Source organism: Populus alba, chromosome 1 (assembly GCF_005239225.2).
Source record: "Populus alba chromosome 1, ASM523922v2, whole genome shotgun sequence".
NCBI lineage: Eukaryota > Viridiplantae > Streptophyta > Magnoliopsida > Malpighiales > Salicaceae > Populus > Populus alba.
The window spans coordinates 28,153,026-28,168,320 of NC_133284.1; the positions used below are offsets into that span (position 1 = coordinate 28,153,026).

General features: G+C 29.9%; 2 protein-coding genes across 3 annotated transcripts; both read left to right on the plus strand.

Annotated features, from left to right (window-relative positions):
* Positions 1 to 2,890: 2,890 nt before the first annotated feature.
* Positions 2,891 to 3,705, plus strand: LOC118045677 (zinc finger protein ZAT11). The gene has a single exon (XM_035054367.2). The coding sequence runs from the start codon at positions 3,000 to 3,002 to the stop codon at positions 3,588 to 3,590; it is 591 nt and encodes a 196-aa protein (XP_034910258.1). The 5' UTR covers positions 2,891 to 2,999; the 3' UTR covers positions 3,591 to 3,705.
* An 8,017-nt stretch (positions 3,706 to 11,722) lies between these two features.
* On the plus strand, positions 11,723 to 14,807 carry LOC118045678 (uncharacterized). Of its 2 annotated transcripts, none has more exons than XM_035054369.2 (6): positions 11,723 to 11,917; positions 12,039 to 12,096; positions 12,707 to 13,690; positions 13,800 to 13,862; positions 13,944 to 14,142; positions 14,563 to 14,807. In XM_035054369.2, exons 2-6 carry the CDS (start codon positions 12,094 to 12,096, stop codon positions 14,625 to 14,627), a joined length of 1,314 nt encoding a protein of 437 aa, XP_034910260.1. In that variant the 5' UTR covers positions 11,723 to 11,917; positions 12,039 to 12,093; the 3' UTR covers positions 14,628 to 14,807. The 2 variants fall into 2 exon arrangements, with proteins under 2 accessions (XP_034910260.1, XP_034910259.1); XM_035054368.2 differs by having other exon boundaries at positions 11,724 to 11,917; positions 13,797 to 13,862.
* Positions 14,808 to 15,295: the final 488 nt, after the last annotated feature.

Genomic DNA, 15,295 nt, shown 5'->3' on the forward strand with positions numbered 1-15,295 from the left:
TATATCCTGAGGAGTGTCTAAGCTCATATGCAGAGCCCAAGCATTTCATGTGCATTGGGAGTGCTCACATATAAGGCTTAGCTCCCACCAACAATGCAATCTCATAATGAAAATTTTCATAGCTCATAGTGAAAGCACTTACATTACATTCTCAGGTGCAAAACAATGCAATCTACAGTGAATTTATTATAATGAATAATGGACCGCGCTATAGTGAAATATTGATTTTTTAATTATAGTTAATTAAAGAGAATAGTACAAACCTAAAAACAATTATGAAGATTGTACTATTTAGAACAACAACGTTATATTTTATATCCATTTAACTCATAATTTTTTATATATATATTTAAAATAAACTTGATGACTTGAGACTCGAAAACTCAAGTCGTGATAAATTTGAAATTAAATTGATTAAAGAGTTGATTTTATTAGACTTTATCATAACTTAATTAATTTGGTTCATATGATTTAACTTGATCAATAAATTGATATATTAAAAAATCAAAACAATTTTTTTTTAATCTTTCATGAAAAAAATGAAAAAAATAAGTGGATAGATATATGTAACTCGGATCCATCGGAATGTTTTGATGAGAGAATAAAGCAGTTTTGATTTTATATATATAAAAATAAATTTTAAAAAATAAAAAATAAATTATTTTAATATATTAATAAATTAACATCACATCAAGTTAAGTTGAATAGTAGTAAACGATGGACCGCGTCACGGTGTTGAAATCAGGAAAGGTCTAAGGTGTGAACCGGAAACACAAGCGCGCCTACTTTTAGACTTTACTTGTCAGAGATCAGGCAGGAAGGGAGGGGTGTGGAAAGATGAAAGTCGACACAGACTCAAGAGCCGAACTTGTTAACCGCGTCGATTTTACTAGGAAAAGTCGCAATCTGACACCACCTTTTCCGTCATTCTTCTCTGCCTTCCACTGCCTGCCTTTCTCCGTTGCTTCTACACCGAAGTGGATCATTTGTTCACGCGCTTTGGATACGTCATGCGCATTGAGTAGAATACATGGAGTTTTTTTTTTTTTTCAATAGAATAAATACTAGTTATATGCCCGCGCGATACCGCGTGTCAATTATATTTTTACATTTCAAAATAATCAAGATCTAAAAGTGTTAAATTTTTTTACAAAATTATACTCAAAAGTCTCAGGTTTAGTTGCAACGCCTGACCAAAGAGTAATATTTATAATATTAATAATAACATTAAACTTGGATTAACCCTTAGCATAAAAGTGTCTGGACTGCAATACCAAACCCAACAGCATTGGACGTGGATCTGGCTGCAAGGTCGTGTTATAAAAGTGTGATAATTAAATAGATTAGTTAAAAAGAAAAAAAACTAACATAAAGAAAAAAAAAACTAATGAAGAAAAAAAAATGAATTAATTGGGTTAACCCTTCAAATTAGGTTAACCCGTTATACCTTAAACTTCGCATCATGAAAGTTTGATAATTAAAAAGGAAAAAACAAATTAATGGGTTAACCCAGAATTAACTAGGCTAACTCGTCAAACCAGGTTAACCTGTCAAATCCGGAATCCGTGTTATGAAAGTTTGATAACTAAATAGAAAAAAAATTTAACATCAACAATTTAAATTAAACAAAAAAAATTAATTTAAAAGGAAAAAAAAGCAAAAAAAAAAATTACAAGTTAACTCGTCAAACCAAGTTAACCTGTTAAACCCTGGATCCGTGTCATGAATGTCTGGTAACTAAATAAATAAAAAAAGTTAACATTAACAAACTGAACTAAAACGAAAAAAATTAATTAAAAAGAAAAAAAATCTGGGTTAACTGTCAAATCATGTTAACTCGTTAAACCCAGGATCTATGTCATGAAAATTTAATAACTAAATAAAAAAAAATTAACATTAACAAACTAAATTAAACAAAAAAATTTATGAAAATAAAAATAAATAAATAAATTGAACGGGTCAACCCAGAATTAATTGGGTTCACCCGTGAAACCAGGTTAACCCGTGAAACCAGGTTAACCCGTGAAACCAGGTTAACCCGTGAAACTCGGGATATGTGTCTTGAAAGTTTAATAACTAAATAGAAAGAAATTTAACATTAACAAACTAAACTAAACGAAAAAAATTAATTAAAAAGAATAAAAAAAAATTAGATTAACCCGTTAAATCCAGAAAATGTATTATGAAAGCCTAATAACTAAATAAAAAATTTAACATTAATAAACTAAATTAAACAAAAAAAAATTTGTTAAAAGAAAAAAAAAAAAGAAAGAAGGAAAAAAAAATTCTCAAAAGGCATAAAAAAAAATGTTGTTTAACAGAGATAGTGTTTTATTGTAGAGTGCACAGTGCAGTTCACAGTAAAACATTGATCGCTTTTAGCTATTTATTATGTATAATATATCACTTTTAATTTTTTATTGATTTTTTAAATTTACCAATTAAATATTCCTTATGCAACGTCAAGTCATTTCCAATTAACATTTATTAATAGGGGTTTCTACATGAACAAATCTAAGTTGGGTATCATGCACGCGCTTCTAAGTGCGGTCGGACTTGCACTCAATATAAAATATAAGGAATTGTCAACACGTGATATGATGACCTTAGGAAGGAAGAATCGTAGTAGTGGCTCACCATCAATGACCGGATGTAATCCTGCTCACCAAGTTTGCTCAACGCGGTCACGCTAACGCATCATTACCACCGCTAAACTCTCACCTTCTATTCTACTCTTATTACATGTCTACCACACGCTCTAAAGCTCCTTAGCCCACAAGTGTTGAGGGCATAATTGCCCCTCAAGCAAAGACGTCAGTGCTTACTCGGTAGTACCAGCTCCTTCCAACCTTATAAATATAAGAACTCACAGTCCCTAACTTCCATCCAACCATCAAATATTCAACCACCTTCTTCTTTCCAAGCTTTATACTTTGCTGTTCTTGCTCATCGTATAAACACAAATCATACTATATATCTAACCTGTAAGCTTAATTACCATGAAGAGAGATAGAGAACAGGTAGAGTTAGACTTGGCCAAATGCTTGATGCTACTTTCTAAAGTTGGCGAAGCTGATCACGAGATACTAACTAGTTATAGACCAGCAGCAGCAGCAGCAACGGCAGGGGCCGGCGCCGGGGCCGGTCGCTCATTTTCATGCAAAACATGCGACAAGAATTTCCCTTCATTTCAAGCATTAGGAGGCCACCGTGCGAGTCACAAGAAACCAAAACTCATGGAATCAACTGGGAACTTGTTGAAGCTGCCTAATTCGCCTTCAAAGCCAAAAACTCACCAGTGCTCCATTTGCGGCCTTGAGTTTCCTCTCGGGCAAGCACTCGGAGGTCACATGAGGAGACACAGGGCGCCTAATAATGTTGATACCACCAGTAATAGTAGTAAAGATCATGAATTGGCCGCCGTGACTCAACCGCCTTTCTTACCCGAAGCTGTCCCAGTTTTGAAGAGATCCAATAGCAGCAAGAGAGTTCTGTGCTTGGATTTGAGCTTGGCCCTGCCCATGTATCAGAATGACTCGGAGTTGCAGCTAGAGAAGGTCGCTCGTCCCATGTTGAGATGTTTTATCTAACCTTAATTTGGAGTTTGGACATATTTATTTTTTTCTCTCCTTAATGATTACCAACTTCCACTACTATGTAGTTGGGATTTTGTACGAATCACATTCATTTATTTGTTTTGTTGTATTTCTATTCTTTTTCCTGTAAAATTCTGGTATCATCGATTTATATTAGTGGAGTGGACTCTGTATAAAATAATTGTTCTTTCTAGCCTACTAGAATTATATATATTTTGTATTAAGAAACATTTATTAGCAGCTGGTATATATTTATGCTCAGAAGTCAGAACAGAACAAATTAAAGAAAAAAACTGTGGCTGTATGTTTTTCCAGTAACTTTTCCGATGCGGGTATAAATGCTCTATTATAAAATATTAATCACAGAAGGGTTTTTTCTTGGATGCTGGTTTGCAAAATTTATAAAGCTTATCGTCAAATACATGCTTGTGCTCTCACGTTTGCTAAATTTCGCATCGATGTGTGTGGCGCCTTTCTTTATGTTTTTGGTTCTATTTAATTTTTGCAGCCATCTTTGTGGGTTTTGTACTCTATTTTTTTTTAATTTGTTGCAATTGTTAATTAAGATAATAAATCTAGCCATAATATTATCACTTTGATTAAAAGTTTAGATTAACTATTCAGTTAGTAATATTATTTCAAGTTCGAGATTATTTTAATTAAATTGAGTAATATTGTTTTAGTTTACTAAAAAAATTGGATAAAAACTTTGGCACCTTTATTAGAAATTTAGTTACATATAAATTTAGGAAACCTATCTATGTACTTTAACAAATAATATGATAATGAATCATTGTATTTTATATGATAAGTTTGCTTAGAAGCTGATGATTGAAAGGGTTGAGGGCCAGATATATATAACTAGCGATACAGGAAAGAGGTTATAGTAATGACCATGACTAATGCAGGAAGAAAAGGAAGTTGAACTGTCCGCAAATAGGACTGTAAAGACAACGGAAACTACCACCATATTTAAACTTGGCAGAATATCAAGTTTGGCACGCATAAGTTTGAATTCATGTCAGATCTAATAACCTATAGTTCAATTATGTATTAAGTGCATATGAATCCTGTAAAATGCTAAATCCAACATTCTTAAATTCAGCTATGTTATTAGATTTAGTTACAATATAAACTCAAATATATATGAGTTTGATAATATGTTATACCTTATAATATCTTTGAGTTCAGCTACGTGCTGAGTCCAAGTGTATGTATATCTGGCAAGATGTCAGACCCAATATTTTTAGGTTTGGAATCATTTCATATCCAAATACATAGAGTTAGTAATATTTTAAAGCCTCATATTGGATATGGGGTCATGTTTGTTTATAACTCAATTATGTATTGAGATTACATGTTGAATCCAAATATATGTGAGTTTAACATTATGTTATCCCTTATAACATCTTTGAGTTCAGTTATATGCTAAGTTTAAATACATGTGTATTTAACAAGATGTCAGACCCAATATTTTTAGGTTTGGAATCATTTCATATCCAAATACATAGAGTTAATAATCTTTTAAAGCCTCATATTCGGGTCATGTTTGTTTATAACTCTTAAAATAAAATTTTAAGGCCATCAATATTCATCGTCATACACCCTAGATATATAAAAGACTTATAGGGACCTACCATATTTTTATCAACGTTAATATTGATAAGGTAATGTATAAAAGTCTTTTACGGGTCTATTGTATTTTCATCAATTTTAATATTTTGTAAGAGATATTTTCATCAATACTAATGTTATGTAAGTATCATTTTCATCAACATTGATATTGTATAAGAGATATTTTATTTCTCATTAATATTATTGGAACGAAAAGATTCTTCACTCCTTCCAACCAAAAATATAAGGTTGAAGGGGTTTAAACACTCCTAAATCATCTAGGGAAATAGTTGATATCTTTTGTGTTATTTAAAATATTTTTATTTTTATTTTTAGATGATTTATCATATACAAATAAAAACAAACATTTATATTCTTGAATTTAAAATTGATTCTTTTTATTTATTGATGAAAATTAGGGTTACTAAAACATTTCTTGGTTGGAAAAATGTTTTGAAATTTTTTAGAAAAAAAACCTGTTTTAAAATTTTTTTATTAAAAAAAAAACTAAAAAAAAAATAGAGCAATTATTTCGTGTTACTGAACAGGGCTAGTCTCTCCATGCTCTAGAGATCAAGTCGGGACAAGATGAATGGAGATTAATTGAGACACAACCACGAGACACTGTGGACACACAGTTACGGAGAATAGTGATTAACACCGACACTCCTAAAAAGTAATCAATCAAAAAATACTTTAAAAAATAAATACTATGAAAACATTTTCTTACACCTAAACAGCTTAATTACTTGATTTATAAGAGAATTTTTAAGCACAAAATTCCAAATGCAACCTGAGAATCACTTACGTGGCCCGCCTAATTCGAGTTGATTTTTCCTCATTCGTGGTCGCATTAGCTGCTGCAAAGGGATGTGAAACACGTTTCAAATCTATTGCAAACGTTTTAAACATTGGTTGTTAACCAGTTCGAAGTCTAATTCAATATAAAATCCAGGTTACTGAATTGTTAGTTCAACATATATATGAATCATTCTATCAATTTTGGTTTAGATATTATAAATATTTCATGAATTATTTAAGTAAAACGCTTATAATTTCTATTATTAATAAAAATAAATATTTTTGTTTTTATGAATAAATATTTATTCTTTTATTTATTATAATTATTTGCTTAAAAGTTACAAACATTATTATGAAGATCTCTAAATCCCAATAAAAAAAAATGTTTTGCATATCATAAATTTTTTATAATAAACTACAAATTTTAGAAATTATGAAAAATAAAATATCCGATTAACTCATAATTCAACACTAAATAACATATTCAAAATGCATGCGCTAGTTTTTCTCTAGTATTCGGAGCGTGAGGATTCTAACCCCATGGTGTTTGAAATGTCTTTTTACCATCTAAGAAGGTGGTGAGGGAGTGGTCATGATTCACATTACCACTTTCGCTATTCTTGTGGACTTTGTTGTTGATTTGGCTGTTCCGACCTTTATAGCGGTTGTTTATAATTTTTTATTTTGCAGAGTGGGGTAGATATAATTTTAAAAAATATTTTTTACTGAAAATATTTTTTTTTATTTTTAAAAAATTATTTTTAATATTAGTGTATTAAAATATTCTAAAAACACTAAAAATGATTAATTTAAAACAAAAAAAATTATTTATTTTCAATTATTTTTAAAATACAAAAATAAACAATTTCATATCATTTTACAAATTAGTGTGGGAAGTTTTTTTTGGTCCACCTACTTTTCTATGAATTCTTTTTCAGTCCCTATAGCTTTTAAAAATGTAATTTTGGTTAAAAACTTTATTTTTTTTATTTTGCAATCCCCAAGTTTGAAAAAAGAGAAAAAGAAAGTCATGGAAAAATAATGAAAAAAAAAATCATTGGATGTCACGATTCTAGTCATGAAAAATATCGATCATGGTGTTAATAAATTTCACTTAATAAAAGAAATTTTATTGGGTTGTTTTTTGACTTGCATCTTACAAAAGAAAATAGATTTGGATTGTGGAATGTTTTGAAATTTAGGTTGATTTTTTGTTTTTTAAACCCATTTCTAAGTAATTTCAAGCCATGAATATATTTATTTAAATTTTTATGGTATTTATTTAGGTGTTTTAGATAAAAAAAAAAATAGGTTGAAAAATAATCTCTTAAATGTAAAAATACTCTTACCCTGACTTTTTTATGACCTTCCGATCATTGGATGCTAGGTCAGAGGACAACACATTGTTTGTTGTTATAAATAACAAGTTATTTGTGTTTCTTTCTAAAATTAAAGTGCGAAAGAGATGAATATATATATATATATATATATATATATATATATATATATATATATATATATAAAGGTTCGGCTCATGGGTCAAGCCTTCTTTATAGGATAGACATGCAAGCCATCGTGTTTGGCATGTTTTATTCTTCTTTTATTTTTTTAATTCATTTTACATTTCAATCCATTCAAAGAAATTAGTTAAAAATTAATTAATTTATTTTTAATTTGATATCATTAAATTTTAATTTTATTTTATAAGAACATGGTCGTTCTTATTGCATTGGCGATCTTTTTTACAACAACTTATTATATTTTTCATTTTGAAAAAAAATTCTTTAACCTTAAAGGTTTTTGGATAGTGTTTGATTAAATACCTTTAGATTTTATTTTTATTTTAAAAAACATTTATAGCATTATTTCTTTTATAATATTAGTTAATGTTTTTTATACCACCCTTCATAATGGTTTTCTTTTCTTAAATTTTATATGGTGGCTATCATATGAATGTCAAATTTTATTATAGTATAGTTAGATATAAAAAAAAATGTTCTTAAACTCATTCGGTCTATAACTTAATTTATAGATTTAAAAAATTAACCTGAAATTACTAAAGTTGATATATATATAATGCCATCTTAAAAAAAAAAATGTTAATATAAAATTGGGTTTTTTCCCAGTAACATCTAGCAAACTCCTGTACAATTCAATTTTAAAACTTGAGTCCGATAAGATCCAAGTCGAAAAATCTCTAAATTAGCTCAGGTCGTCGGTTTTGGTAAAACCGTCAGAAAGTCACCCATGGAAACTTGCTAGAGGTAGAATTAGTTGGCTTTCTATATAAAAAAAAGATTCTGGCAAAAAAAGAAAAAATCCAAGCAAAAATGAGTGCATTAATAAAATAAAATAAAAGAGTTTCGATTCAAGGATGCCTTTTTTGTCCCCTTTTCATATATATTCTTCAAGTGTGTTTGGTATTATGATAATTTTTATGATTGTAATTTGAAAAAAATAATTTTATAAAAAATACTTTTAGTTAAGATTGGTATGGTATTTATATATGTTTGGTTAAAACTATAATTGAAATTAAGATTGAAAAAAAATAATTTAATGTGTTTAATTAAGAATGCTTTTCAAATCGAGGTTATAAAATAATTTTAAAAAATATATTTATTTACATTAATGATTTTTAATTTAAATATTATAGATTTAACTAGTGTTATTACATCATAAAATAAATAATACTTTATATAAAATATTTTTTATTGTTCCATTAAACTATGTACAATTCTATCACGTATGAAATCGTTCGACTGAGACTATATTTTTCTTGGTTTCTTAAGCGAGCAACAACATAAGATTGAATATCATTATGAATAAAATTGGGATTGCAATCGAATTCTGCAAATACTACATCATTAAGCAATCTCCGTTTAATTTATATAGTGTCATTGAATAATGTTAAACACTAATTTTTGAATAAATTGCAAATAAAAATAAAAAATATTTTTTTATTTTACTGGATCGAACCCGGTTCGATACATTTAGCTTTAAATTTCACGTGAATAGTTGAGTCACTCTCCATTGTTCACTTAGGTGAACAGTGAATTTAATTCACTCTCCACTCCACATGTTAAAAGCAACATTTAACAATCTTGCACTTTAAGAGGCCGTTTGGTTCACCCGCAGCCACATATATTTTTGTTTGGTAAGAAAACAAAACCTGCTTTTCACTAGTGGGGGCTACTCAAATTTAAAATGAAAAGGAGGTTTTCGAGAAGAGCAAATGCTGCTTCTCTTGAAGGAAAAAAAACTGTCCAATGTTCCCTAAACTTAAATCAGAGTTTTAGTTTTTTTTTTTTTAATTTTGAAAAACCAAGAAAAGCTCTTTTTTTTCCTGAAAAACCAGTGCAATTAAAAAAAAACCCAGTGATTTCACTCACACTATTCATGTAAACATGAACAATATTTTTTTTGGTTTTTTTAAAAAATTAGTTTAAGGTGAATTAAATTTACTCATATTATAATCTCAATTTTATTCCTAATAATATTTTACCTAATTTTATTACATGCTCAAAAAATCATGAAAACTGTAGTTTTTGTCGAATAAATTTTGTACGTAATGAAATTGTAATTTTTTTTTTTAAAATTGAGTTTTAGTTGAAAAACTAGTATTTAATAACACTACATAAATTAGAAGATATAGCATGATGACATAGCATTTGTGAAATTTGATCATAATTCTAATTATGTTCTTGCCGTGTCAGACCCAGTTAAAAAAAATTCAGTTTTTATTTTTATTTTTATTTTTTTTTATTTAAAAAATTAGAAGGAGATCACTTGATGACGTAACAAAAATTCAGTTTTTATTGTTGCGTGCTTAAGAAATCATGAAAAATATAGTTATTGTTGAATAGATTTCATATGTGATGACATTGCATATAGTTTAATGGAATAATAAAAAATATTTGATATCAATATTATTTATTTCATGATATAATAATGGTAGTTAAATCTACAATATTTAAATTAAAAATATTTTTTTAATTATTTTATAACCTCAATTTGAAAAGCATTTTTTTAACCAAACACATTAAACTACTTTTTGTTCAAACCTTAATTTCAACCACAGTTTTAACCAAACATATATTTTTTCAAACCAACCTCAACTAAAAGTATTTTTTATAAAATAAATTTTTTAAAACCACAACCACAACAGTAACCGCAATACCGAACACACCTTAAATGTTATTAATAATGGGGTCCATGCACAATAATAAACGGTTTGCACGTTACCAAACATTAAGTTTTTGTAGTTTGCTACAACAATAAACGCAACCACGAAAACAAATGGATTCAAACAAATAATCCACATGTTTTTTTTTATTTGTTCTTGTGACTTTTTGATTTTTTATTGAATGAAAACATATATCAAAATAAATTTTTTATTTTTTTATAGAAAAAAATTTTAAAAATAAAAAATTATACAATAAAATTATTATTTTTCGATAAAAGTTTAATTATTATTCTTTTTACAAAAAAAAAATAATTTTCATGTAATTAAATAAAAATATTTTAAAGAATTTATTGTAATATGAGATCAAATATCTTAATTAATATCTATTCTTAAATTCTGACTTGATTTTTAGTTGTTTTTAACAAAAAAAAAAAAAAAAGTTTACGACATCTTTAATCCTTTATAAAATTATAACTATAAAATCTTCTTGCTACTCTAAAATACACTAGCGATGACTATTATTTATTTATTTATTAATGCACTAATACATATATAAACTAATTGGTGTGTCAATACGGGTTGATAAAATAATGGCTGCAATTGCTGTTCTTATGCAGATTCAAAGTTAGCCGCATGAGTTTGCCAATATTGCTGCTGCGTCTTGGATTTTTGTTCTTCATCAAACTCATAAGTGTTTTTTTTGTTTCTGGTGGGATTTATGATTGCTGGTTTAGGAAGGATTCTAGTTTCTTGATCTCTAAAGGTGTCCTGATTTACTTCGGACAAGGTTATGATCATGAACATACGGAAAAAAAGAAACTACGTGCAAGGACGAGGTATTTTTAAGCTTAATAGAATATTTGTTTTTATATTTTAAAAAATATTTTTAAAAAGAATTATTTTTTATTTATTTAAATTAATATTATTTTAGTATTTTTAAATAATTTTAATATAATAATATTAAAAATTAATTATTTTAAAATAAAAAATATTTTGAAAAAAAAACCATTACTACAATTTCAAACCCTTATAGAATATATGTCTGCTTATTTGAGAGTGTAATTTTAGTTAATTTTTAAAATGATTTTTATTTATAAATATATTAAAATAATTTTTTTTATTTTTTTTAAATTATTTTTAATATCAATGCATCAAAATTATCTAAAAATAATAAAAAAATATTAATTTAAAATAAAAAAATAAAAAATAAATTAATTTTTAAAAAAAAAACTAAAAAAAAAACAAGATGTAGACGGCAACAGCTGCGCAGGCATCTTAGAACTAGCGCTCTTACCAGCTAGTATTTAAACCATCACGGGTAAAATTAAAACTTTACTGCAAGGGTGATATTGTAAATTTAAAACTCAGGTGGTGGAGGTGGAACAGTGGTTGACATGAAGTTTGTGCCTCATCCTTCCCTTTTCTCGTCTAAAGTGAAAAGACCAAAAAGCCGCTCGGCAAATCTGTTTTACGAAATTAAAGCACACGCGTACGACTGAGATTAATTTAACCGTGAATGCAGATGGAGGCCATTTCTAATTCCCTTTCACGGGAAAAAATCGAGTGCTCCTCAGACACAAACACCAAAAACTCCCCTCCCCCTCAACTCGATAAATAAATTTACTACTACTACTATTATTTTTTTCAATTTTCATCGCCGATTAATTCAGCGGACCGCAAGTCAACGTTCCGGTCAGATTGCCGACCATCGTAAAATTTTAAGGTTGTCAAAAACTTCAATTTCGCCTTTTTTAGGGTTAGGTTATCTTATTTAATTGGGGTTTTCATATCTGTGACTGAGAACTTGAAGCGACTTTTTTTGCCATTTTTTTTTATGCTAAAAGGTTGAAGATGATCGCTTGAGGAAAGAAGGGTAAAAATTCGGAGAGGCACGGGAAAATGGTATGTATAGTAATTCTGGTGTATTACTCCCCACTCGCATAAAAATGGGGCCCTTTAGTAGTTATCATCGTGATGCTTCGAGTAGAGGAACATGAAAGTGGAAGTACTGAATTGTTTCCCTGCATTTGTAGATTAATTGTTAGCATGCATGCATGCAATGCTAGTAGTAGTGCTTAGCAGTGTAAAGATTTTGTGTTTTTTATCAACTGCAATTTTATCAAGTTTGAGTGTAGAGGTTTGCATACAGGTGTTGCTTTATCAGATCAATTGCTTGCTTGATGATTCTCCAAATAGAAACAAATGAGTTGCTAAATTTGCTCTTCCCCTAGAGTTATTTGTTGTGATTGCTGTCCCTGTCTTCCACTTTGTGAAAAAAATGAAATTGTTGATAATTTCATGTTTCTCAGGAGTAAATTTTATTTATTTATTTTTTTGTAAATTTTTTCAATGGAAAAAATTCCCAAATTGTGTGTGGAGTTTTATGGTTGTTAGTCAAAGACAATGATATGGATACTCTTGAGAGTTGTAAAGACATGTTGGGATAATATTTTGGTGCTGAATATGAATTTCTTTTCCTCTTGGAATAATTGTCTCATTGTGGGTTTACCAGAACAAGGGATTTTGGATGTCGAAGGGTACAGATGGAGATCCAGCATTTGAGAATCCTCCCAGGCTTGAATCTAAACGATCTCATCAGTGGTTTATAGATGATACTGAGCCTGAGTTGTTCCCTAACAAGAAGCAAGCAGTGCAAACTCCGAACAGCACCACAACTTCTGGAATTCCCAGTGCAAATTCTCCTTCTTGGCATAACACCTCTGGTTTTCAGTCTGTCCCAAACCAATTTGTTCATCGTTTATTTGGGGCTGAAACTGCAAGATCTGTCAATTTTGCTGAAAGGAATTTATATCCTGCTGGAGCAGTTGAATCAAATACATCTGAAGCCTGCCTTAACTACGGTGGTATTAGAAAAGTCAAAATAAATCAGGTTAAGGACTTTGACAGTGGTGTGCATGCTCCAAAGGGACATGGTTTCACAATTGAAAGTGACAGTAACAATTCTACAGGTCAGGACTTTCATAGGGAAAGCCAGAGTAGCTTTATATCAACGGAACATGCATTTGATAAAGAAGATAACAGTGTCACAATGATGGGTCACACCTACAATGGAGAAGATGTCCATGTTGGTCCAACAAATTCCACTTACATCAAAGTTGATGATAGTGCTATTCCAACAAGCGATGCATATAGCAAGGAAGACACCAATTTATTATCTTTTGGGGGATTTGATGATGCACATGATATTATACCTGTTGATAGGCCACTCAGCAGCTATGACCACTCTTATGATCAATCTTCTGTTCAAACACAAGAAGCAGTTGATGAAAAGGAGCTGAGGGCTACAACTGCCAAGGCAGTTGCAAGCAATACGCAGGCGACTAAATCCAAAACTGAACCTGTTTCCAAGAACAGACCAGAGTTGAAAACTACCAGAAAAGAAGCTCCAAACAGCTTTCCTTCAAATGTCAGAAGTTTGATATCAACTGGTATGCTGGATGGGGTCCCTGTAAAGTATGTTTCCTTGTCACGTGAGGTAAATCTTTTTTAAATTTGGCCCCTTTTCCTGATAAAGAAACTGCTCCATTTCTTTCTGTTGTATTTTCAATCTAGTGACCTTGTTGTACTCTGCATTGAACAAGGAGCTTCGTGGCATTATAAAAGGTTCTGGCTATCTTTGTGGGTGCCAATCATGTAATTATTCCAAGGTAAGCTTCTTATTGGCTATAGTCTTTGCCTGGATGAATTTATTCAAACACCACTGATCTGCTTTATAATTTGGGTGTAAGGTGCTCAATGCTTATGAGTTTGAACGTCATGCTGGTTGCAAGACAAAACACCCGAATAATCATATATATTTTGAAAATGGAAAAACTATCTATCAGATAGTACAAGAATTAAGGAGCACTCCTGAGAGCATGTTATTTGACGTGATTCAAACTGTTTTTGGCGCACCTATCAATCAGAAATCCTTCCGCATCTGGAAAGGTAAGGGGTATATTTGTTTGACTCTTTGCCTTTAATATGTTTAGAATTCTTTAAAGACTTAAACACTCTTCCTAATTGTGCATACAAGCACGCTTGTAAAATATGATTATCCATTTATTTATGGTGTTTCTGAGGAACTTTTGAGGCAGTCATCCCCTACTAGATATTTGCATGAAATAACTTTCTCAATCTATCTCTTGATTGCAAGTGCAAGGCTTTTAGCATTGCTGTAGTTGAGAACCAGGACCCATGGTGCAAAGTGCAACCACACTTTTGCTTGTGCAATTTTAGTTCTTAATCTGTTTTCTTAGAAATAGAAGGCGGGAGAGTAAAAAACTTTGAGGCATTTTGCATTCAATAACTTTGCTAACACTTGCATTCTAACTCCCTTCTATTTTCACCTCTCCCGCTTTTCCTCAGAATCGTTCCAAGCTGCAACTCGTGAGCTCCAGCGTATCTATGGGAAGGAAGAACTAAATCTGTAAGGCATTATTTTGCTTGAAGTGTAAAATAGAACAGCCTTTTTCTTTGCATTGAAACTGGCATGACTGTAGAGAATTATGCAGCAAGGAATATCTTGCAGAGAAAGTTCAAGCGATGCTTTCTGTTAATATGATGCAGAACTAATTCATATAAAACTTGGTATGTTGATTATGCATTAGTGAGACGAGGTGCTCATGTACAGTGTGATTAAGAAACCAAATGAAGATGAGACATTTTAAATATAATTAGTTCTCAAGGAAAATAGTTTTTTTTTTAGTGGATTCCTATAAAGTGAATTTGTTTTTTAATATTTAACAATATCATAAAAAATAAATTGAAAAACTAAGCTATATGGGACTAAAATTGACAAATAAAAAAAGCTGAAGAAGGATGAAATTAAAAAAACAAAATTATCAATTTAAAAAAACTGAGAAACAACTTGAAAAGCTTTTCCAACAGCCAACAACGCGTGTCGCGTTTTCTTAATGCTACCATTTGATCATGTTTTCCACGGTGCTGGACTCTAATTTCTACATTTCTCAGATAAGAATTCTCCTGTGTTTCTATTTCAAGCAATCAAGACTGGCGTTAATCCTGGTCTTCTGCTGTTGATAGTATTATTATTATTATTGTATTTTTACATCATTAACAAACTAACCAAAGCTGCTAC